The sequence below is a fragment of the Magallana gigas genome, chromosome 1 (genome assembly GCF_963853765.1).
Source record: "Magallana gigas chromosome 1, xbMagGiga1.1, whole genome shotgun sequence".
Taxonomy (NCBI): domain Eukaryota; kingdom Metazoa; phylum Mollusca; class Bivalvia; order Ostreida; family Ostreidae; genus Magallana; species Magallana gigas.
Genome location: NC_088853.1, coordinates 53,969,914 through 53,992,524, shown reverse-complemented (window position 1 = coordinate 53,992,524; position 22,611 = coordinate 53,969,914). Strand labels below are relative to the sequence as shown.

Below are 22,611 nucleotides of genomic sequence, written 5' to 3'. Positions count from 1 at the left end.
TTTGAATCTACACTACCTGAGGATGCATCCACACAAGTTTCAGCTTCCTGATCTTATGGTTCATGAGAACAAGATTTTTAAAAATTTCTCGAAAATTTTCATAAATTCCTAATTATCTCCCTTTGCAAAAGGGCGTGGTCTTTAATTTTCACAACTTTGAATCCCCTTAGGCTAAGGATGCTTTGTGCCAAGTTTGGTTAAAATTGGTTAAAGATTTACTCTATATATTCCTATGTAAAACTTCGACCCCAATTGTGGCCCCACCCTACCCCCGGGGGTCATGATCTTCGCAACTTTGAATCTACACTACCAGAGGATACTTTCACACAAGTTTCAGCTTTCCTGGCTGTGTAGTTTCTGAGAAGATTTTTAAAGATTTACTCTATATATTCCTTTGTTAAACTTCGACCCCACCATTGTGGCCCCACCCTACCCCCGGGGATCATGAATTTCACAATTTTGAATCTACACTACCTGAGGATGCATCCACACAAGTTTCAGATTTCCTGGCTGATTAGTTTCTGAGAAGAAGATTTTTAAGGATTTACTCTGTATATTCCTATGTAAAAATTCGACCCCATTGTGGCCCCACCCTACCCCCGGGGGTCACGATTTTCACAACTTTGAATCTTCACTACCTGAAGTTGCTTCCAAACAAGTTTCAGCTTTCCTGGCTGATTAGTTTTTCAGAAGAAGATTTTTAAAGATTTACTTTATATTTTCCTATGTAAAACTTCCACCCCCATTTGTGGCCCCACCCTACCCCCGGGGGTCATGATTTTTACAACTTTGAATCTACACTTCCTGAGGATGCATCCACACAAGTTTCAGATTTCCTGGCTGATTAGTTTCTGAGAAGAAGATGTTTAAGGATTTACTCTGTATATTCCTATGTAAAACTTCGACCCCATTGTGGCCCAACCCTACCCCCGGGGGTCACGATTTTAACAACTTTGAATCTACACTACCTGAAGTTGCTTCCAAACAAGTTTCAGCTTTCCTGGCTGATTAGCTTTTGAGAAGAAGAATTTTAAAGATTTACTTTATATTTTCCTATGTAAAACTTCTCCCCCCATTTGTGGCCCCACCCTACCCCCGGGGGTCATGAATTTCACAACGTTGAATCTACACTACAAGAGGATACTTTCACACAAGTTTCAGCTTTTCTGGCTGTGTAGTTTCTGAGAAGAAGTTTTTTAAAGATTTACTCTATATATTCCTTTGTTAAACTTCGACCCCACCATTGTGGCCCCACCCTACCCCCCGGGGATCATGAATTTCACAATTTTGAATCTACACTACCTGAGGATGCATCCACACAAGTTTCAGCTTCCTGATCTTATGGTTCATAAGAACAAAATTTTTAAAAATTTCTCGAAAATTTTCATAAATTCCTAATTATCTCCCTTTGCAAAAGGGCGTGGTTTTTAATTTTCACAACTTTGAATCCCCTTAGGCTAAGAATGCTTTGTGCCAAGTTTGGTTAAAATTGGTTAAAGATTTACTCTATATATTCCTATGTAAAACTTCGACCCCAATTGTGGCCCCACCCTACCCCCGAGGGTCATGATTTTCACAACTTTGTCTACACTACCAGAGGATACTTTCACACAAGTTTCAGCTTTCCTGGCTGTGTAGTTTCTGAGAAGAAGATTTTTAAAGATTTACTCTATATATTCCTTTGTTAAACTTCGACCCCACCATTGTGGCCCCACCCTACCCCCGGGGATCATGAATTTCACAATTTTGAATCTACACTACCTGAGGATGCATCCACACAAGTTTCAGATTTCCTGGTTGATTAGTTTCTGAGAAGAAGATTTTAAAGGATTTACTCTGTATAATCCTATGTAGAATTTCGACCCCATTGTGGCCCCAACCTACCCTTGGGGGTCACAATTTTAACAACTTTGAATCTACACTACCTGAAGTTGCTTCCAAACAAGTTTCAGCTTTCCTGGCTGATTAGTTTTTGAGAAGAAGATTTTTAAAGATTTAATTTATATTTTCCTATGTAAAACTTCGACCCCCATTTGTGGCCCCACCCTACCCCCAGAAGTCATGATTTTCACAACTTTGAATCTACACTACCTGAGGCTGCATCCACACAAGTTTCAGATTTCCTGGCTGATTAGTTTCTGAGAAGAAGATTTTTAAGGATTTACTCTGTATATTCCTATGTAAAAATTCGACCCCATTGTGGCCCCACCCTATCCCCGGGGGTCACGATTTTCACAACGTTAAATCTACACTACCTGAAGTTGCTTCCACACAGGTTTCAGCTTTCCTGGCTGATTAGTTTTTGAGAAGAAGATTTTTAAAGATTTACTTGATATGTATTCCTATGTAAAACTTCGACCCCACCATTGTGGCCCCACCCTACCCCCGGGGGTCATGATTTTCACAACTTTGAATCTACACTACCTGAGGATGCATCCACACAAGTTTCAGCTTCCTGATCTTATGGTTCATGAGAACAAGATTTTTAAAAATTTCTCGAAAATTTTCATAAATTCCTAATTATCTCCCTTTGCAAAAGGGCGTGGTCTTTAATTTTCACAACTTTGAATCCCCTTAGGCTAAGGATGCTTTGTGCCAAGTTTGGTTAAAATTGGTTAAAGATTTACTCTATATATTCCTATGTAAAACTTCGACCCCAATTGTGGCCCCACCCTACCCCCGGGGGTCATGATCTTCGCAACTTTGAATCTACACTACCAGAGGATACTTTCACACAAGTTTCAGCTTTCCTGGCTGTGTAGTTTCTGAGAAGAAGATTTTTAAAGATTTACTCTATATATTCCTTTGTTAAACTTCGACCCCACCATTGTGGCCCCACCCTACCCCCGGGGATCATGAATTTCACAATTTTGAATCTACACTACCTGAGGATGCATCCACACAAGTTTCAGATTTCCTGGCTGATTAGTTTCTGAGAAGAAGATTTTTAAGGATTTACTCTGTATATTCCTATGTAAAAATTCGACCCCATTGTGGCCCCACCCTACCCCCGGGGGTCACGATTTTCACAACTTTGAATCTTCACTACCTGAAGTTGCTTCCAAACAAGTTTCAGCTTTCCTGGCTGATTAGTTTTTCAGAAGAAGATTTTTAAAGATTTACTTTATATTTTCCTATGTAAAACTTCCACCCCCATTTGTGGCCCCACCCTACCCCCGGGGGTCATGATTTTCACAACTTTGAATCTACACTTCCTGAGGATGCATCCACACAAGTTTCAGATTTCCTGGCTGATTAGTTTCTGAGAAGAAGATGTTTAAGGATTTACTCTGTATATTCCTATGTAAAACTTCGACCCCATTGTGGCCCAACCCTACCCCCGGGGGTCACGATTTTAACAACTTTGAATCTACACTACCTGAAGTTGCTTCCAAACAAGTTTCAGCTTTCCTGGCTGATTAGCTTTTGAGAAGAAGAATTTTAAAGATTTACTTTATATTTTCCTATGTAAAACTTCTCCCCCCATTTGTGGCCCCACCCTACCCCCGGGGGTCATGAATTTCACAACTTTGAATCTACACTACAAGAGGATACTTTCACACAAGTTTCAGCTTTTCTGGCTGTGTAGTTTCTGAGAAGAAGTTTTTTAAAGATTTACTCTATATATTCCTTTGTTAAACTTCGACCCCACCATTGTGGCCCCACCCTACCCCCCGGGGATCATGAATTTCACAATTTTGAATCTACACTACCTGAGGATGCATCCACACAAGTTTCAGCTTCCTGATCTTATGGTTCATAAGAACAAAATTTTTAAAAATTTCTCGAAAATTTTCATAAATTCCTAATTATCTCCCTTTGCAAAAGGGCGTGGTTTTTAATTTTCACAACTTTGAATCCCCTTAGGCTAAGAATGCTTTGTGCCAAGTTTGGTTAAAATTGGTTAAAGATTTACTCTATATATTCCTATGTAAAACTTCGACCCCAATTGTGGCCCCACCCTACCCCCGAGGGTCATGATTTTCACAACTTTGTCTACACTACCAGAGGATACTTTCACACAAGTTTCAGCTTTCCTGGCTGTGTAGTTTCTGAGAAGAAGATTTTTAAAGATTTACTCTATATATTCCTTTGTTAAACTTCGACCCCACCATTGTGGCCCCACCCTACCCCCGGGGATCATGAATTTCACAATTTTGAATCTACACTACCTGAGGATGCATCCACACAAGTTTCAGATTTCCTGGTTGATTAGTTTCTGAGAAGAAGATTTTAAAGGATTTACTCTGTATAATCCTATGTAGAATTTCGACCCCATTGTGGCCCCAACCTACCCTTGGGGGTCACAATTTTAACAACTTTGAATCTACACTACCTGAAGTTGCTTCCAAACAAGTTTCAGCTTTCCTGGCTGATTAGTTTTTGAGAAGAAGATTTTTAAAGATTTAATTTATATTTTCCTATGTAAAACTTCGACCCCCATTTGTGGCCCCACCCTACCCCCAGAAGTCATGATTTTCACAACTTTGAATCTACACTACCTGAGGCTGCATCCACACAAGTTTCAGATTTCCTGGCTGATTAGTTTCTGAGAAGAAGATTTTTAAGGATTTACTCTGTATATTCCTATGTAAAACTTCCACCCCATTGTGGCCCCACCCTACCCCCGGGGGTCACGATTTTCACAACGTTAAATCTACACTACCTGAAGTTGCTTCCACACAGGTTTCAGCTTTCCTGGCTGATTAGTTTTTGAGAAGAAGATTTTTAAAGATTTACTTGATATGTATTCCTATGTAAAACTTCGACCCCACCATTGTGGCCCCACCCTACCCCCGGGGGTCATGATTTTCACAACTTTGAATCTACACTACCTGAGGATGCATCCACACAAGTTTCAGCTTCCTGATCTTATGGTTCATGAGAACAAGATTTTTAAAAATTTCTCGAAAATTTTCATAAATTCCTAATTATCTCCCTTTGCAAAAGGGCGTGGTCTTTCATTTTCACAACTTTGAATCCCCTTAGGCTAAGGATGCTTTGTGCCAAGTTTGGTTAAAATTGGTTAAAGATTTACTCTATATATTCCTATGTAAAACTTCGACCCCAATTGTGGCCCCACCCTACCCCCGGGGGTCATGATCTTCGCAACTTTGAATCTACACTACCAGAGGATACTTTCACACAAGTTTCAGCTTTCCTGGCTGTGTAGTTTCTGAGAAGAAGATTTTTAAAGATTTACTCTATATATTCCTTTGTTAAACTTCGACCCCACCATTGTGGCCCCACCCTACCCCCGGGGATCATGAATTTCACAATTTTGAATCTACACTACCTGAGGATGCATCCACACAAGTTTCAGATTTCCTGGCTGATTAGTTTCTGAGAAGAAGATTTTTAAGGATTTACTCTGTATATTCCTATGTAAAAATTCGACCCCATTGTGGCCCCACCCTACCCCCGGGGGTCACGATTTTCACAACTTTGAATCTTCACTACCTGAAGTTGCTTCCAAACAAGTTTCAGCTTTCCTGGCTGATTAGTTTTTCAGAAGAAGATTTTTAAAGATTTACTTTATATTTTCCTATGTAAAACTTCCACCCCCATTTGTGGCCCCACCCTACCCCCGGGGGTCATGATTTTCACAACTTTGAATCTACACTTCCTGAGGATGCATCCACACAAGTTTCAGATTTCCTGGCTGATTAGTTTCTGAGAAGAAGATGTTTAAGGATTTACTCTGTATATTCCTATGTAAAACTTCGACCCCATTGTGGCCCAACCCTACCCCCGGGGGTCACGATTTTAACAACTTTGAATCTACACTACCTGAAGTTGCTTCCAAACAAGTTTCAGCTTTCCTGGCTGATTAGCTTTTGAGAAGAAGAATTTTAAAGATTTACTTTATATTTTCCTATGTAAAACTTCTCCCCCCATTTGTGGCCCCACCCTACCCCCGGGGGTCATGAATTTCACAACTTTGAATCTACACTACCTGAGGATGCATCCACACAAGTTTCAGATTTCCTGGCTGATTAGTTTCTGAGAAGAAGATTTTTAAGGATTTACTCTGTATATTCCTATGTAAAACTTCGACCCCATTGTGGCCCCACCCTACCCCCGGGGGTCACGATTTTAACAACTTTGAATCTACACTACCTGAAGTTGCTTCCAAACAAGTTTCAGCTTTCCTGGCTGAGTAGTTGTTGAGAAGAAGATTTTTAAAGATTTACTCTATATATTCCTTTGTTAAACTTCGTTCCCACCATTGTGGCCCCACCCTACCCCCGGGGATCATGAATTTCACAATTTTGAATCTACACTACCTGAGGATGCATCCACACAAGTTTCAGCTTTCCTGGCTGATTAGTTTTTGAGAAGAAGATTTTTAAAGATTTACTTGATATGTATTCCTATGTAGAATTTCGACCCCATTGTGGCCCCACCCTACCCCCGGGGGTCATGATTTTCACAACTTTGAATCTACACTACCTGAAGTTGCTTCCAAACAAGATTCAGCTTTCCTGGCTGATTAGTTTTTCAGAAGAAGATTTTTAAAGATTTACTTTATATTTTCCTATGTAAAACTTCGACCCCCATATGTGGCCCTACCCTACCCCCAGAAGTCATGATTTTCACAACTTTGAATCTACACTACCTGAGGCTGCATCCACACAAGTTTCAGATTTCCTGGCTGATTAGTTTCTGAGAAGAAGATTTTTAAGGATTTACTCTGTATATTCCTATGTAAAACTTCGACCCCATTGTGGCCCCACCCTACCCCCGGGGGTCACGATTTTCACAACGTTAAATCTACACTACCTGAAGTTGCTTCCACACAAGTTTCAGATTTCCTGGCTGATTAGTTTTTGAGAAGAAGATTGTTAAAGATTTACTCTATATTTTCCTATGTAAAACTTCGACCCCCATTTGTGGCCCCACCCTACCCCCAGGGGTCATGATTTTCACAACTTTGTATCTACACTACCTGAGGATGCATCCACACAAGTTTCAGATTTCCTGGCTGATTAGTTTCTGAGAAGAAGATTTTTAAGGATTTACTCTGTATATTCCTATGTAAAACTTTCACCCCATTGTGGCCCCACCCTACCCCCGGGGGTCACGATTTTCACAACTTTGAATCTACACTACCTGAAGTTGCTTCCAAACAAGTTTCAGCTTTCCTGGCCGATTAGTTTTTGAGAAGAAGATTTTTAAAGATTTACTCGATATGTATTCCTATGTAAAACTTCGACCCCAATACGTCTGTTTCGAGATAGCCTCCCTTGACGTAGCTCTTCGCGCGCGGAGGTAAATTTTGTCTCGGAGTAAACCGGAAGGTGGGACAGATTTGTTTATATTGACAACTATGCCGGTCTATCATTGCTGCGTGCCAGAATGCACATCTTCGACAAGAAAACTTCAAGATTTGGATAAACATCCACACATGAAAGATGTAACTTTTTATTCATTGCCTAAAAAGTCGGACCAAAGGAGAAGAAACCAGTGGATAAGGCTCATCAGACGGGAGAAGTCTTGGGTGCCAAACAAATATACAAGAATTTGTTCTTGCCATTTTGAGCCCGGCTCAAATACTCCGACATTATTTCCATACAACAATTTCAAAAAATCGTCTTATACTAGGTATATTTGTTAATGAATGCCTCATAATAATATAATATTGACTGTTGAATATTGGCAAACTTAATGAGCAGACGACAGTTCTTTCTTTTCATCTATAAAAGTTTATGATTTCTTTCAAGCTCATTGATTATCTATAGAATGTGATGAGTGTCATGAATATAAATTCAGCTATTTTCACGTCAAATGTTAAGGATTTTTTTGCTTGTTAATGTGAAAAAATGTTTAACACTATTACATGTATTTAACTCTTGATTGTTAAAAAACCTAGCCCTTTTCTAAAATGAAATTGATTTAACAGGAAAACAAGCAACTCTATCCAGATGCCAGATGATATCAGTGATGAGGCAGAAACTTCAACAGAAAGCAATAGTGACATACCTCTTCATCATTATGAAGAAGACAACATCCCCTACGTTGCTGAGGAATATGAAATCAACACCAGTCATGATAGATCTGAGGGTAATTACTTATTAATCAAAAACATGCTTTCTAGCCTGTTATCATACATATTTTAACTGTCGTTTAATTTTTTAAATTGCAATAAAAATGAGTAGGAAAAAACTTCGTATTTTTATATCTGATTTTTGATATAATTATTTATTCAACTCTAAATTTAAGCTTCAAGTTTTAAAGAATTAGAAATAGTGTGACCATTCATTGATTATAACCCGCTGTATCACTTTATTTTAATTTAATCTCATTATAAAAAATTTTCAGGTGTGAAGCATGTGAAGAAAGTGGAATGTATAACAAATCCTCCCTTCCTCGATCATGTTTATGCTGCTGGTACATCACCAGGTTCTACTGATGTGAACGTCCAGGATACAGCAGTGCAAACGGACATGACCATGAATGATATCAACATAATGTCTGATCAAATCCACCAACTTCAAGCAAAACTTGATGACAAGACCACTCTTTTAAGAGAATGTTTTATTGAGACTGTTACCAAAAATGATGAGAATGTTAAGTTGTACACAGGGTTACCGTCACTTGCTATGCTATTGGGTATTTTCAATATTTTAGCTGCCAAGTGTTCTGCATTAAAATACTGGTCAGGTCCACCCAGTGCTCAGGAGAAAAATTACCAGAGGAACAGACATGGAAAACCTGGTCCATCAAGAAAATTATCTTTTTATCAGGAATTTATTCTTTCACTTGTTCGCTTACGTTTAGGATTATTTGAGTTTTGTATTGCTGATCTGTTTGGTGTATCTAAAAGTAGGGTTTCCCAGATTTTTATTACTTGGATAACTTTTATGTCAAATACATTTGGAAACTTTTTGAGATGGCCATCTCGGAGACAAGTAAAAAAGTATATGCCATTGTCCTTTAGAAAGCAGTACCCTAATACACGTGCAATTATAGATTGTACTGAATTTTTTTTACAACGACCTAGGTCTCCAACTGCTCAAGCAGCTACATATAGTACATATAAGTCTAAAAACACAGCTAAATGTTTGCTAGCTATTTCACCAGCAGGGAATTTTACTTTTGTTTCAAAACTTTATGGTGGCAATGTGTCTGATAGATTTATTACAGAAGATTCAGGGTTTTTAAATTTTGTGGAAGAGGGTGATGACATAATGGCTGACCGAGGTTTTACAATAAGAGATCTGCTCACTGATAAGAAAGCCACCCTGAATATTCCTCCTTTTACCAGAAAGTGTCCATGGGGGAAAAAGAAACGCCTTAATGTTAATGAAATAAAGCAGACGCGCAAGATAGCCAAACTTAGAATTCACGTAGAGAGGGCTATACAGAGACTTAAGTTATTTAGGCTTATAGGAAATTTAATTCCATGGTCACTTAAACCAGTTATTAATCAAATGATTAAAGTTTCAGCATTTCTTTGTAACTTAATGCCAACTCTAGTGAGAAAGTAGAAGTCCTAATGTTGTTCTTTTTCAAGAATCAGTTTATTTAGAGTTATATAATGACTTGTTAATTGGAAAAGCATGCACCAATATTTGTGCACTTTGATTTCAATTTTTCCTGCAATGTTGAACATTCATATATATATATATATATATATATATATATATATATATCTATATATATAGTCATGCAGTAAATATTTTTCGACTAGATAAATAATCAAAACATAGTATAAGCATTTTTAAGTACTTAATCAAAGTACTTTATCAATCATGATACAGATATAATTGTGTTTTGCCAGTTAATAATTGTTCATAAAATATTTGCAACATGGGTCTAATTTCTCTCTGAAAGAGACTTTACACATTAATCCTAACATAACAATACACACTAATTACTTTTTTTGCAATTTTGGTTGTACAAAATTCTCAAAAAATATCTTTGATTTTTTTAACAATGAATTCCAAAGTAATGGATCAAAAAATATTCTTTCACTGTAAATTTAATGTTTTCCAATTTTGACACCACCTTCCAAATACACTACAAAATCACACCACTGTACATTTGCCACAGCCATCTGTGTTTGTATTTGTGTGTACCAATTAGAGTTCTCTTTCAATTTCATACACCCATTCTCATCACATTGAATATGATAATTTTCATTGAAAATCTGATCTAAAGTGTAATTTCTAAATTTGTATGGACATTTTATCTCGAGTACTCCTGTTCCACAACACTTACACTGCAAAATTCCATCAGGTGAAGCACCTAGGAATGGTACATTAGAATTAACAATAAGACCTGTGGTTTTTACTTTACCACTTTTGTGTTCAGAGACATACTTTTTCTCATATAAATTTCTTGCCAAAACTTCTCTTTCCTTACCATAGATAGTGGCAGGTGTTGAAAATGATGTACAGTCATTACTTAATATTTGCTTTACAATATAGTTGTTTGGGTCATTTCCTTTATAGTTACAAACATTGTGCATGACAGAAGATGTAATTCTGCCACATCTGTATTCATACCAATAAACGGACTCAGATTGTTGGTCAGTAAGCCTGTTGATTTCAGTACAATCTGATTCATCAAAGCATGTTAATAGGTAGTCAAAAATTGATATGTTTCCATTTGGATCAAAATTTGCAATACATTGTGGAAGAGTTTTCGGTACATTTTGATCATTATTATTATCAATGTTCATGTCAAGAACTTCAATAATTTGAGTGTCAAACCCTTTCACTAAATCTAAAAGCATTTCATCAATATCAGGATTATTTTGATTAACGATGGTAGGGTCAAAACAATGTTCAAATGGAAGAATACGGGTTTGCTCAGTTGACTGTTCAATTTCATCCAGCAGTTTGGGTTTTGATTCTTTACGAGGTACATCCCAAATGCATTTTCTGTCAGTACATGTTTCAGTGTTCCTATCAATATGCCTCTCTGACCACAGTGACAAACTGAACAATAGGGCCACAACATGTTTACATCCACCATCATCTCTTAATAAAAAGATTACAATTAAATTATTATAAAATTGATATACATGTATCTCAATGATGCAAATATTTTATCTTACAGTACATTTTCCTGACTTTTCAATTGTCATTTGAATTCATGTTTTAAAAATGTCTCAGTAAATTTTACATGTGTATCTACCGACTGCTCAAAACTGGTGCCATATAACTTTGTAAAAATTTTAATATTACCTCTAATGTATGTATGTAGCCTTCAGTGGTATTTTTAATTATTTTGCATTTAAATAATTACTCGCTACCATGTATGTAGTGTGTGTATTAAGCAGTCATAAAATTGTGGCAATAATAAATTGTTATCATGATTCTGAACATAAAGTTTACTTTCTTCTGTAGTATCAGTGGTTATTATAATTATGTGGAGAATTATTCATAATTATAAAATTGAACACAAGTTACCCAGTGCATTCACAGCCAGCAGATGTACAACTACCATCAACACGATTTAGCAGGCACCAGGTCCTGTATGGATCAGCAGATTGTGAGGTTTCTCTAATACAGAGTGATTTTACATAGATGTAGTTGTGGGATAACTCATGACACTTCACAGAGTGAATGTGATTAGACTGATACAATCTATAACCGCGTTCAGACTTGTAATTTTGTAGACGTGCAGGAGACCACCCGGCGTTCGGTTTTGATAATAAATAAACAAATAAATCGGCTTGACAGAAAACGGGAACGTGTATCAAATCATCAGTCCATTTATTGAGTTCTGGGGATGTTATAAACGGAAATTCAACAATTTCTCCATCAATAATTATACGACTTCTCTGGCGCAGAAATTCTTTGGTGTCATCCGGAGCTTTTAACACCGGTAATTTCAAATCTATCGCTTTCTTAGCCAATTCCCGAAGTTGATGGACGCTATAGTCACTGACAGTCATTCCTCGTTCAATTAAAAACAATTTAAGCTGCGGTTTTAACATTAAATCTACGTTTAAAGACATTGCTTTTTTCGCCGCGTTTCTATTGTTTACGTTGACGATGTGTCCCACCTCCGCTTCAACTCGCGTGTTATTTGCGCCTCCTAAACAAGAGAGTTCCTATCTCGAAACCGGCGTATTGTGGCCCCACCCTACCCCCGGGGGTCATGATTTACACAACTTTGTCTACACTACCAGAGGATACTTTCACACAAGTTTCAGCTTTCCTGGCTGTGTAGTTTCTGAGAAGAAGATTTTTAAAGATTTACTCTATATATTCCTTTGTTAAACTTCGACCCCACCATTGTGGCCCCACCCTACCCCCGGGGATCATGAATTTCACAATTTTGAATCTACACTACCTGAGGATGCATCCACACAAGTTTCAGATTTCCTGGTTGATTAGTTTCTGAGAAGAAGATTTTAAAGGATTTACTCTGTATATTCCTATGTAGAATTTCGACCCCATTGTGGCCCCACCCTACACTTGGGGGTCACAATTTTAACAACTTTGAATCTACACTACCTGAAGTTGCTTCCAAACAAGTTTCAGCTTTCCTGGCTGATTAGTTTTTGAGAAGAAGATTTTTAAAGATTTACTTTATATTTTCCTATGTAAAACTTCGACCCCCATTTGTGGCCCCACCCTACCCCCAGAAGTCATGATTTTCACATCTTTGAATCTACACTACCTGAGGCTGCATCCACACAAGTTTCAGATTTCCTGGCTGATTAGTTTCTGAGAAGAAGATTTTTAAGGATTTACTCTGTATATTCCTATGTAAAACTTCCACCCCATTGTGGCCCCACCCTACCCCCGGGGGTCACGATTTTCACAACGTTAAATCTACACTACCTGAAGTTGCTTCCACACAGGTTTCAGATTTCCTGGCTGATTAGTTTTTGAGAAGAAGATTTTTAAAGATTTACTTGATATGTATTCCTATGTAAAACTTCGACCCAAATTGTGGCCCCACCCTACCCCCGGGGGTCATGATTTTCACAACTTTGAATCTACACTACCTGAGGATGCATCCGCACAAGTTTCAGCTTCCTGATCTTATGGTTCATGAGAACAAGATTTTTAAAAATTTCTCGAAAATTTTCATAAATTCCTTATTATCTCCCTTTGCAAAAGGGCGTGGTCTTTAATTTTCACAACTTTGAATCCCCTTAGGCTAAGGATGCTTTGTGCCAAGTTTGGTTAAAATTGGTTAAAGATTTACTCTATATATTCCTATGTAAAACTTCGACCCCAATTGTGGCCCCACCCTACCCCCGGGGGTCATGATCTTCATAACTTTGAATCTACACTACCAGAGGATACTTTCACACAAGTTTCAGCTTTCCTGGCTGTGTAGTTTCTGAGAAGAAGATTTTTAAAGATTTACTCTATATATTCCTTTGTTAAACTTCGACCCCACCATTGTGGCCCCAACTTATCCCCGGGGATCATGAATTTCACACTTTTGAATCTACACTACCTGAGGATGCATCCACACAAGTTTCAGATTTCCTGGCTGATGAGTTTCTGAGAAGAAGATTTTTAAGGATTTACTCTGTATATTCCTATGTAAAAATTCGACCCCATTGTGGCTCCACCCTACCCCCGGGGGTCACGATTTTCACAACTTTGAATCTTCACTACCCGAAGTTGCTTCCAAACAAGTTTCAGCTTTCCTGGCTGATTAGTTTTTCAGAAGAAGATTTTTAAAGATTTACTTTATATTTTCCTATGTAAAACTTCCACCCCCATTTGTGGCCCCACCCTACCCCCGGGGGTCATGATTTTCACAACTTTGAATCTACACTACCTGAGGATGCATCCACACAAGTTTCAGATTTCCTGGCTGATTAGTTTCTGAGAAGAAGATGTTTCAGGATTTACTCTGTATATTCCTATGTAAAACTTCGACCCCATTGTGGCCCAACCCTACCCCCGGGGGTCACGATTTTAACAACTTTGAATCTACACTACCTGAAGTTGCTTCCAAACAAGTCTCAGCTTTCCTGGCTGATTAGCTTTTGAGAAGAAGAATTTTAAAGATTTACTTTATATTTTCCTATGTAAAACTTCTACCCCCATTTGTGGCCCCACCCTACCCCCGGGGGTCATGAATTTCACAAATTTGAATCTACACTACCTGAGGATGCATCCACACAAGTTTCAGATTTCCTGGCTGATTAGTTTCTGAGAAGAAGATTTTTAAGGATTTACTCTGTATATTCCTATGTAAAACTTCGACCCCATTGTGGCCCCACCCTACCCCCGGGGGTCACGATTTTCACAACTTTGAATCTACACTACCTGAAGTTGCTTCCAAACAAGATTCAGCTTTCCTGGCTGATTAGTTTTTCAGAAGAAGATTTTTAAAGATTTACTTTATATTTTCCTATGTAAAACTTCGACCCCCATATGTGGCCCCACCCTACCCCCATAAGTCATGATTTTCACAACTTTGAATCTACACTACCTGAGGCTGCATCCACACAAGATCAGATTTCCTGGCTGATTAGTTTTTGAGAAGAAGATTTTTAAGGATTTACTCTGTATATTCCTATGTAAAACTTCGACCCCATTGTGGCCCCACCCTACCCCCGGGGGTCACGATTTTCACAACGTTAAATCTACACTTCCTGAAGTTGCTTCCACACAAGTTTCAGCTTTCCTGGCTGATTAGTTTTTCAGAAGAAGATTTTTGAAGATTTACTCGATATGTATTCCTATGTAAAACTTCCAAATTGTGGCCCCACCCTACCTCCGGGGGTCATGATTTTCACAACTTTGAATTTACACTCCAAGAGGATACTTTCACACAAGTTTCAGCTTTCCTGGCTGAGTAGTTTCTGAGAAGAAGTTTTTTTAAAGATTTACTCTATATATTCCTTTGTTTAACTTCGACCCCACCATTGTGGCCCCACCCTACCCCCCGGGGATCATGAATTTCACAATTTTGAATCTACACTACCTGAGGATGCATCCACACACGTTTCATCTTCCTGATCTTATGGTTCATGAGAACAAGATTTTTAAAAATTTCTCGAAAATTTTCATAAATTCCTAATTATCTCCCTTTGCAAAAGGGCGTGGTCTTAAATTTTCACAACTTTGAATCCCCTTAGGCTAAGAATGCTTTGTGCCAAGTTTGGTTAAAATTGGTTAAAGATTTACTCTATTTATTACTATGTAAAACTTCGACCCCAATTGTGGCCCCACCCTACCCCCGGGGGTCATGATTTTCACAACTTTGTCTACACTACCAGAGGATACTTTCACACAAGTTTCAGCTTTCCTGGCTGTGTAGTTTTTGAGAAGAAGATTTTTAAAGATTTCCTCTATATATTCCTTTGTTAAACTTCGACCCCACCATTGTGGCCCCACCCTACCCCCGGGGATCATGAATTTCACAATTTTGAATCTACACTACCTGAGGATTCATCCACACAAGTTTCAGATTTCCTGGTTGATTAGTTTCTGAGAAGAAGATTTTAAAGGATTTACTCTGTATATTCCTATGTAGAATTTCGACCCCATTGTGGCCTCACCCTACCCTTGGGGGTCACGATTTTCACAACTTTGAATCTACACTACCTGAAGTTGCTTCGAAACAAGTTTCAGCTTTCCTGGCTGATTGGTTTTTGAGAAGAAGATTTTTAAAGATTTACTTTATATATTCCTATGTAAAACTTCGACCCCCATTTGTGGCCCCACCCTACCCCCGGGGGTCATGATTTTCACAACTTTGAATCTACACTACCTGAGGATGCATCCACACAAGTTTCAGATTTCCTGGCTGATTAGTTTCTGAGAAGAAGATGTTTAAGGATTTACTCTGTATATTCCTATGTAAAACTTCGACCCCATTGTGGCCCCACCCTACCCCCAGGGGTCACGATTTTCACAACTTTGAATCTACACTACCTGAAGTTGCTTCCAAACAAGTTTCAGCTTTCTTGGCTGATTAGTTTTTGAGAAGAAGATTTTTAAAGATTTACTTTATATTTTCCTATGTAAAACTTCGACCCCCATTTGTGGCCCCACCCTACCCCCGGGGGTCATGATTTTCACAACTTTGAATCTACACTACCTGAGGATGCATCCACAAAAGTTTCAGCTTTCCTGATCTTATGGTTCATGAGAACAAGATTTTTGAAAAATTTTCGAAAATTTTCATAAATTCCTAATTATCTCCCTTTTCAAAAGGGCGTGGTCTTTATTTTTCACAACTTTGAATCCCCTTAGGCTAAGGATGCATTGTGCCAAGTTTGGTTAAAATTGGTTAAAAAATTACTCTTAATATTCCTATGTAAAACTTCGACCCCTATTGTGGCCCCACCCTACCCCCTGGGGGGTCACGATTTTCACAACTTTGAATCTACACTACCTGAAGTTGCTTCCACACAAGTTTCAGCTTTCCTGGCTGATATGTTTCTGAGGAGAAGATTTTTAAAGATTTACTCTTTATTCCTATGTAAAACTTCGACCCCATTGTGGCCCCATCCTACTCCCGGGGGTTATGATTTTCACGACATTGAATCTACAGTACCTGACGATGCTTTCACACAATTTTCAGCTTTCCCGATCTTATGGTTCATGAAAAGAAGATTTTTAAAGATTTACTCTATATATTCCTATGTAAAACTTCGACCCCCCATCGTGGCCCCACCCTACCCCCGGGGGTCACGATTTTCACAACTTTGAATCTACACTACCTGAGGATGCATCCACACAATTTTCAGCTTTCCTGATCTTATGGTTCATGAGAACAAGATTTTTGAAAATTTTTCGAAAATTTTCATAAATTCCTAATTATCTCCCTTTGAAAAAGGGCGTGGTCTTTAATTTTCACAACTTTGAATCCCCTTAGGCTAAGGATGCTTTGTGCCAAGTTTGGTTAAAATTGGTTAAAAAATTACTCTTAATATTCCTATGTGAAACTTCGACCCCTATTGTGGCCCCACCCTACCCCCTGGGGTGTCACGATTTTCACAACTTTGAATCTACACTACCTGAAGTTGCTTCCACACAAGTTTCAGCTTTCCTGGCTGATTAGTTTCTGAGAAGAAGATTTTTAAAGATTTACTCTTTATTCCTATGTAAAACTTCGACCCCATTGTGGCCCCATCCTACTCCCGGGGGTTATGATTTTCACGACATTGAATCTACAGTACCTGAGGATGCTTTCACACAATTTTCAGCTTTCCCGATCTTATGGTTCATGAAAATAAGATTTTTAAAGATTTACTCTATATATTCCTATGTAAAACTTCGACCCCCAATTGTGGCCCCACCCTACCCCCGCGGGTCACGATTTTCACAACTTTGAATCTACACTACCAGAGGATACTTTCACAAAAGTTTCAGCTTTCCTGGCTGATTAGTTTCTAAGAAGAAGATTTTTAAAGATTTACTCTATATATTCCTTTGTTAAACTTCGACCCTCCATTGTGGACCCACCCTACCCCCGGGGATCATGAATTTTACAATTTTGAATCTACACTACCTGAGGATGCTTTTACGCAAGTTTCAGCTTTCCTGGCTGATTAGTTTCTGAGAAGAAGATTTTTAAGGATTTACTCTGTATATTCCTATGTAAAATTTCGACCCCATTGTGGCCCCACCCTACCCCCATGGGGTCACGATTTTCACAACTTTGAATCTACACTACCTAAAGTGGCTTCCAAACAAGTTTCAGCTTTCCTGGCTGATTAGGTTTTGAGAAGAAGATTTTTAAAGATTTACTTGATATTTTCCTATGTAAAACTTCTACCCCCATTTGTGGCCCCACCCTACCCCCGGGCGTCATGATTTTCACAACTTTGAATCTACACTACCTGAGGATGCATCCACACAAGTTTCAGATTTCCTGGTTGATTAGTTTCTGAGAAGAAGATTTTAAAGGATTTACTCTGTATAATCCTATGTAGAATTTCGACCCCATTGTGGCCCCAACCTACCCTTGGGGGTCACAATTTTAACAACTTTGAATCTACACTACCTGAAGTTGCTTCCAAACAAGTTTCAGCTTTCCTGGCTGATTAGTTTTTGAGAAGAAGATTTTTAAAGATTTAATTTATATTTTCCTATGTAAAACTTCGACCCCCATTTGTGGCCCCACCCTACCCCCAGAAGTCATGATTTTCACAACTTTGAATCTACACTACCTGAGGCTGCATCCACACAAGTTTCAGATTTCCTGGCTGATTAGTTTCTGAGAAGAAGATTTTTAAGGATTTACTCTGTATATTCCTATGTAAAACTTCCACCCCATTGTGGCCCCACCCTACCCCCGGGGGTCACGATTTTCACAACGTTAAATCTACACTACCTGAAGTTGCTTCCACACAGGTTTCAGCTTTCCTGGCTGATTAATTTTTGAGAAGAAGATTTTTAAAGATTTACTTGATATGTATTCCTATGTAAAACTTCGACCCCACCATTGTGGCCCCACCCTACCCCCGGGGGTCATGATTTTCACAACTTTGAATCTACACTACCTGAGGATGCATCCACACAAGTTTCAGCTTCCTGATCTTATGGTTCATGAGAACAAGATTTTTAAAAATTTCTCGAAAATTTTCATAAATTCCTAATTATCTCCCTTTGCAAAAGGGCGTGGTCTTTAATTTTCACAACTTTGAATCCCCTTAGGCTAAGGATGCTTTGTGCCAAGTTTGGTTAAAATTGGTTAAAGATTTACTCTATATATTCCTATGTAAAACTTCGACCCCAATTGTGGCCCCACCCTACCCCCGGGGGTCATGATCTTCGCAACTTTGAATCTACACTACCAGAGGATACTTTCACACAAGTTTCAGCTTTCCTGGCTGTGTAGTTTCTGAGAAGATTTTTAAAGATTTACTCTATATATTCCTTTGTTAAACTTCGACCCCACCATTGTGGCCCCACCCTACCCCCGGGGATCATGAATTTCACAATTTTGAATCTACACTACCTGAGGATGCATCCACACAAGTTTCAGATTTCCTGGCTGATTAGTTTCTGAGAAGAAGATTTTTAAGGATTTACTCTGTATATTCCTATGTAAAAATTCGACCCCATTGTGGCCCCACCCTACCCCCGGGGGTCACGATTTTCACAACTTTGAATCTTCACTACCTGAAGTTGCTTCCAAACAAGTTTCAGCTTTCCTGGCTGATTAGTTTTTGAGAAGAAGATTTTTAAAGATTTACTTTATATTTTCCTATGTAAAACTTCCACCCCCATTTGTGGCCCCACCCTACCCCCGGGGGTCATGATTTTTACAACTTTGAATCTACACTTCCTGAGGATGCATCCACACAAGTTTCAGATTTCCTGGCTGATTAGTTTCTGAGAAGAAGATGTTTAAGGATTTACTCTGTATATTCCTATGTAAAACTTCGACCCCATTGTGGCCCAACCCTACCCCCGGGGGTCACGATTTTAACAACTTTGAATCTACACTACCTGAAGTTGCTTCCAAACAAGTTTCAGCTTTCCTGGCTGATTAGCTTTTGAGAAGAAGAATTTTAAAGATTTACTTTATATTTTCCTATGTAAAACTTCTCCCCCCATTTGTGGCCCCACCCTACCCCCGGGGGTCATGAATTTCACAACGTTGAATCTACACTACAAGAGGATACTTTCACACAAGTTTCAGCTTTTCTGGCTGTGTAGTTTCTGAGAAGAAGTTTTTTAAAGATTTACTCTATATATTCCTTTGTTAAACTTCGACCCCACCATTGTGGCCCCACCCTACCCCCCGGGGATCATGAATTTCACAATTTTGAATCTACACTACCTGAGGATGCATCCACACAAGTTTCAGCTTCCTGATCTTATGGTTCATAAGAACAAAATTTTTAAAAATTTCTCGAAAATTTTCATAAATTCCTAATTATCTCCCTTTGCAAAAGGGCGTGGTTTTTAATTTTCACAACTTTGAATCCCCTTAGGCTAAGAATGCTTTGTGCCAAGTTTGGTTAAAATTGGTTAAAGATTTACTCTATATATTCTTATGTAAAACTTCGACCCCAATTGTGGCCCCACCCTACCCCCGAGGGTCATGATTTTCACAACTTTGTCTACACTACCAGAGGATACTTTCACACAAGTTTCAGCTTTCCTGGCTGTGTAGTTTCTGAGAAGAAGATTTTTAAAGATTTACTCTATATATTCCTTTGTTAAACTTCGACCCCACCATTGTGGCCCCACCCTACCCCCGGGGATCATGAATTTCACAATTTTGAATCTACACTACCTGAGGATGCATCCACACAAGTTTCAGATTTCCTGGTTGATTAGTTTCTGAGAAGAAGATTTTAAAGGATTTACTCTGTATAATCCTATGTAGAATTTCGACCCCATTGTGGCCCCAACCTACCCTTGGGGGTCACAATTTTAACAACTTTGAATCTACACTACCTGAAGTTGCTTCCAAACAAGTTTCAGCTTTCCTGGCTGATTAGTTTTTGAGAAGAAGATTTTTAAAGATTTAATTTATATTTTCCTATGTAAAACTTCGACCCCCATTTGTGGCCCCACCCTACCCCCAGAAGTCATGATTTTCACAACTTTGAATCTACACTACCTGAGGCTGCATCCACACAAGTTTCAGATTTCCTGGCTGATTAGTTTCTGAGAAGAAGATTTTTAAGGATTTACTCTGTATATTCCTATGTAAAAATTCGACCCCATTGTGGCCCCACCCTACCCCCGGGGGTCACGATTTTCACAACGTTAAATCTACACTACCTGAAGTTGCTTCCACACAGGTTTCAGCTTTCCTGGCTGATTAGTTTTTGAGAAGAAGATTTTTAAAGATTTACTTGATATGTATTCCTATGTAAAACTTCGACCCCACCATTGTGGCCCCACCCTACCCCCGGGGGTCATGATTTTCACAACTTTGAATCTACACTACCTGAGGATGCATCCACACAAGTTTCAGCTTCCTGATCTTATGGTTCATGAGAACAAGATTTTTAAAAATTTCTCGAAAATTTTCATAAATTCCTAATTATCTCCCTTTGCAAAAGGGCGTGGTCTTTAATTTTCACAACTTTGAATCCCCTTAGGCTAAGGATGCTTTGTGCCAAGTTTGGTTAAAATTGGTTAAAGATTTACTCTATATATTCCTATGTAAAACTTCGACCCCAATTGGGGCCCCACCCTACCCCCGGGGGTCATGATCTTCGCAACTTTGAATCTACACTACCAGAGGATACTTTCACACAAGTTTCAGCTTTCCTGGCTGTGTAGTTTCTGAGAAGAAGATTTTTAAAGATTTACTCTATATATTCCTTTGTTAAACTTCGACCCCACCATTGTGGCCCCACCCTACCCCCGGGGATCATGAATTTCACAATTTTGAATCTACACTACCTGAGGATGCATCCACACAAGTTTCAGATTTCCTGGCTGATTAGTTTCTGAGAAGAAGATTTTTAAGGATTTACTCTGTATATTCCTATGTAAAAATTCGACCCCATTGTGGCCCCACCCTACCCCCGGGGGTCACGATTTTCACAACTTTGAATCTTCACTACCTGAAGTTGCTTCCAAACAAGTTTCAGCTTTCCTGGCTGATTAGTTTTTCAGAAGAAGATTTTTAAAGATTTACTTTATATTTTCCTATGTAAAACTTCCACCCCCATTTGTGGCCCCACCCTACCCCCGGGGGTCATGATTTTCACAACTTTGAATCTACACTTCCTGAGGATGCATCCACACAAGTTTCAGATTTCCTGGCTGATTAGTTTCTGAGAAGAAGATGTTTAAGGATTTACTCTGTATATTCCTATGTAAAACTTCGACCCCATTGTGGCCCAACCCTACCCCCGGGGGTCACGATTTTAACAACTTTGAATCTACACTACCTGAAGTTGCTTCCAAACAAGTTTCAGCTTTCCTGGCTGATTAGCTTTTGAGAAGAAGAATTTTAAAGATTTACTTTATATTTTCCTATGTAAAACTTCTCCCCCCATTTGTGGCCCCACCCTACCCCCGGGGGTCATGAATTTCACAACTTTGAATCTACACTACAAGAGGATACTTTCACACAAGTTTCAGCTTTTCTGGCTGTGTAGTTTCTGAGAAGAAGTTTTTTAAAGATTTACTCTATATATTCCTTTGTTAAACTTCGACCCCACCATTGTGGCCCCACCCTACCCCCCGGGGATCATGAATTTCACAATTTTGAATCTACACTACCTGAGGATGCATCCACACAAGTTTCAGCTTCCTGATCTTATGGTTCATAAGAACAAAATTTTTAAAAATTTCTCGAAAATTTTCATAAATTCCTAATTATCTCCCTTTGCAAAAGGGCGTGGTTTTTAATTTTCACAACTTTGAATCCCCTTAGGCTAAGAATGCTTTGTGCCAAGTTTGGTTAAAATTGGTTAAAGATTTACTCTATATATTCCTATGTAAAACTTCGACCCCAATTGTGGCCCCACCCTACCCCCGAGGGTCATGATTTTCACAACTTTGTCTACACTACCAGAGGATACTTTCACACAAGTTTCAGCTTTCCTGGCTGTGTAGTTTCTGAGAAGAAGATTTTTAAAGATTTACTCTATATATTCCTTTGTTAAACTTCGACCCCACCATTGTGGCCCCACCCTACCCCCGGGGATCATGAATTTCACAATTTTGAATCTACACTACCTGAGGATGC

At 38.8% G+C, this 22,611-nt stretch overlaps 1 protein-coding gene and 1 long non-coding RNA gene across 2 annotated transcripts; one reads left to right on the top strand and one right to left on the bottom strand.

Moving 5' to 3' along the window:
- Positions 1–7,225: 7,225 nt before the first annotated feature.
- On the top strand, positions 7,226–9,620 carry LOC136271291 (uncharacterized). The gene is made up of 3 exons (XM_066071001.1): positions 7,226–7,605; positions 7,904–8,064; positions 8,323–9,620. The coding sequence occupies exons 1-3, from the start codon at positions 7,331–7,333 to the stop codon at positions 9,489–9,491; spliced, it is 1,605 nt and encodes a 534-aa protein (XP_065927073.1). The 5' UTR covers positions 7,226–7,330; the 3' UTR covers positions 9,492–9,620.
- Positions 9,621–10,899: 1,279 nt separating this feature from the next.
- Positions 10,900–12,085, bottom strand: LOC136271290 (uncharacterized). The gene is made up of 2 exons (XR_010709211.1): positions 11,421–12,085; positions 10,900–10,988 (listed from the first exon to the last, which is right to left on the bottom strand). It is a non-coding gene; the product is annotated as an uncharacterized lncRNA (long non-coding RNA).
- Positions 12,086–22,611: the final 10,526 nt, after the last annotated feature.

Excerpts from the sequence above, each read along its gene's own strand:
- LOC136271291 (XM_066071001.1), top strand. The coding sequence starts at position 7,331 with ATGCCGGTCTATCATTGCTGCGTGCCAGAATGCACATCTTCGACAAGA. Across the intron at positions 7,606-7,903 it reads AAAAAATCGTCTTATACTAG|GAAAACAAGCAACTCTATCC; the intron begins GTATATTTGTTA and ends TTGATTTAACAG. Across the intron at positions 8,065-8,322 it reads CAGTCATGATAGATCTGAGG|GTGTGAAGCATGTGAAGAAA; the intron begins GTAATTACTTAT and ends AAAAATTTTCAG.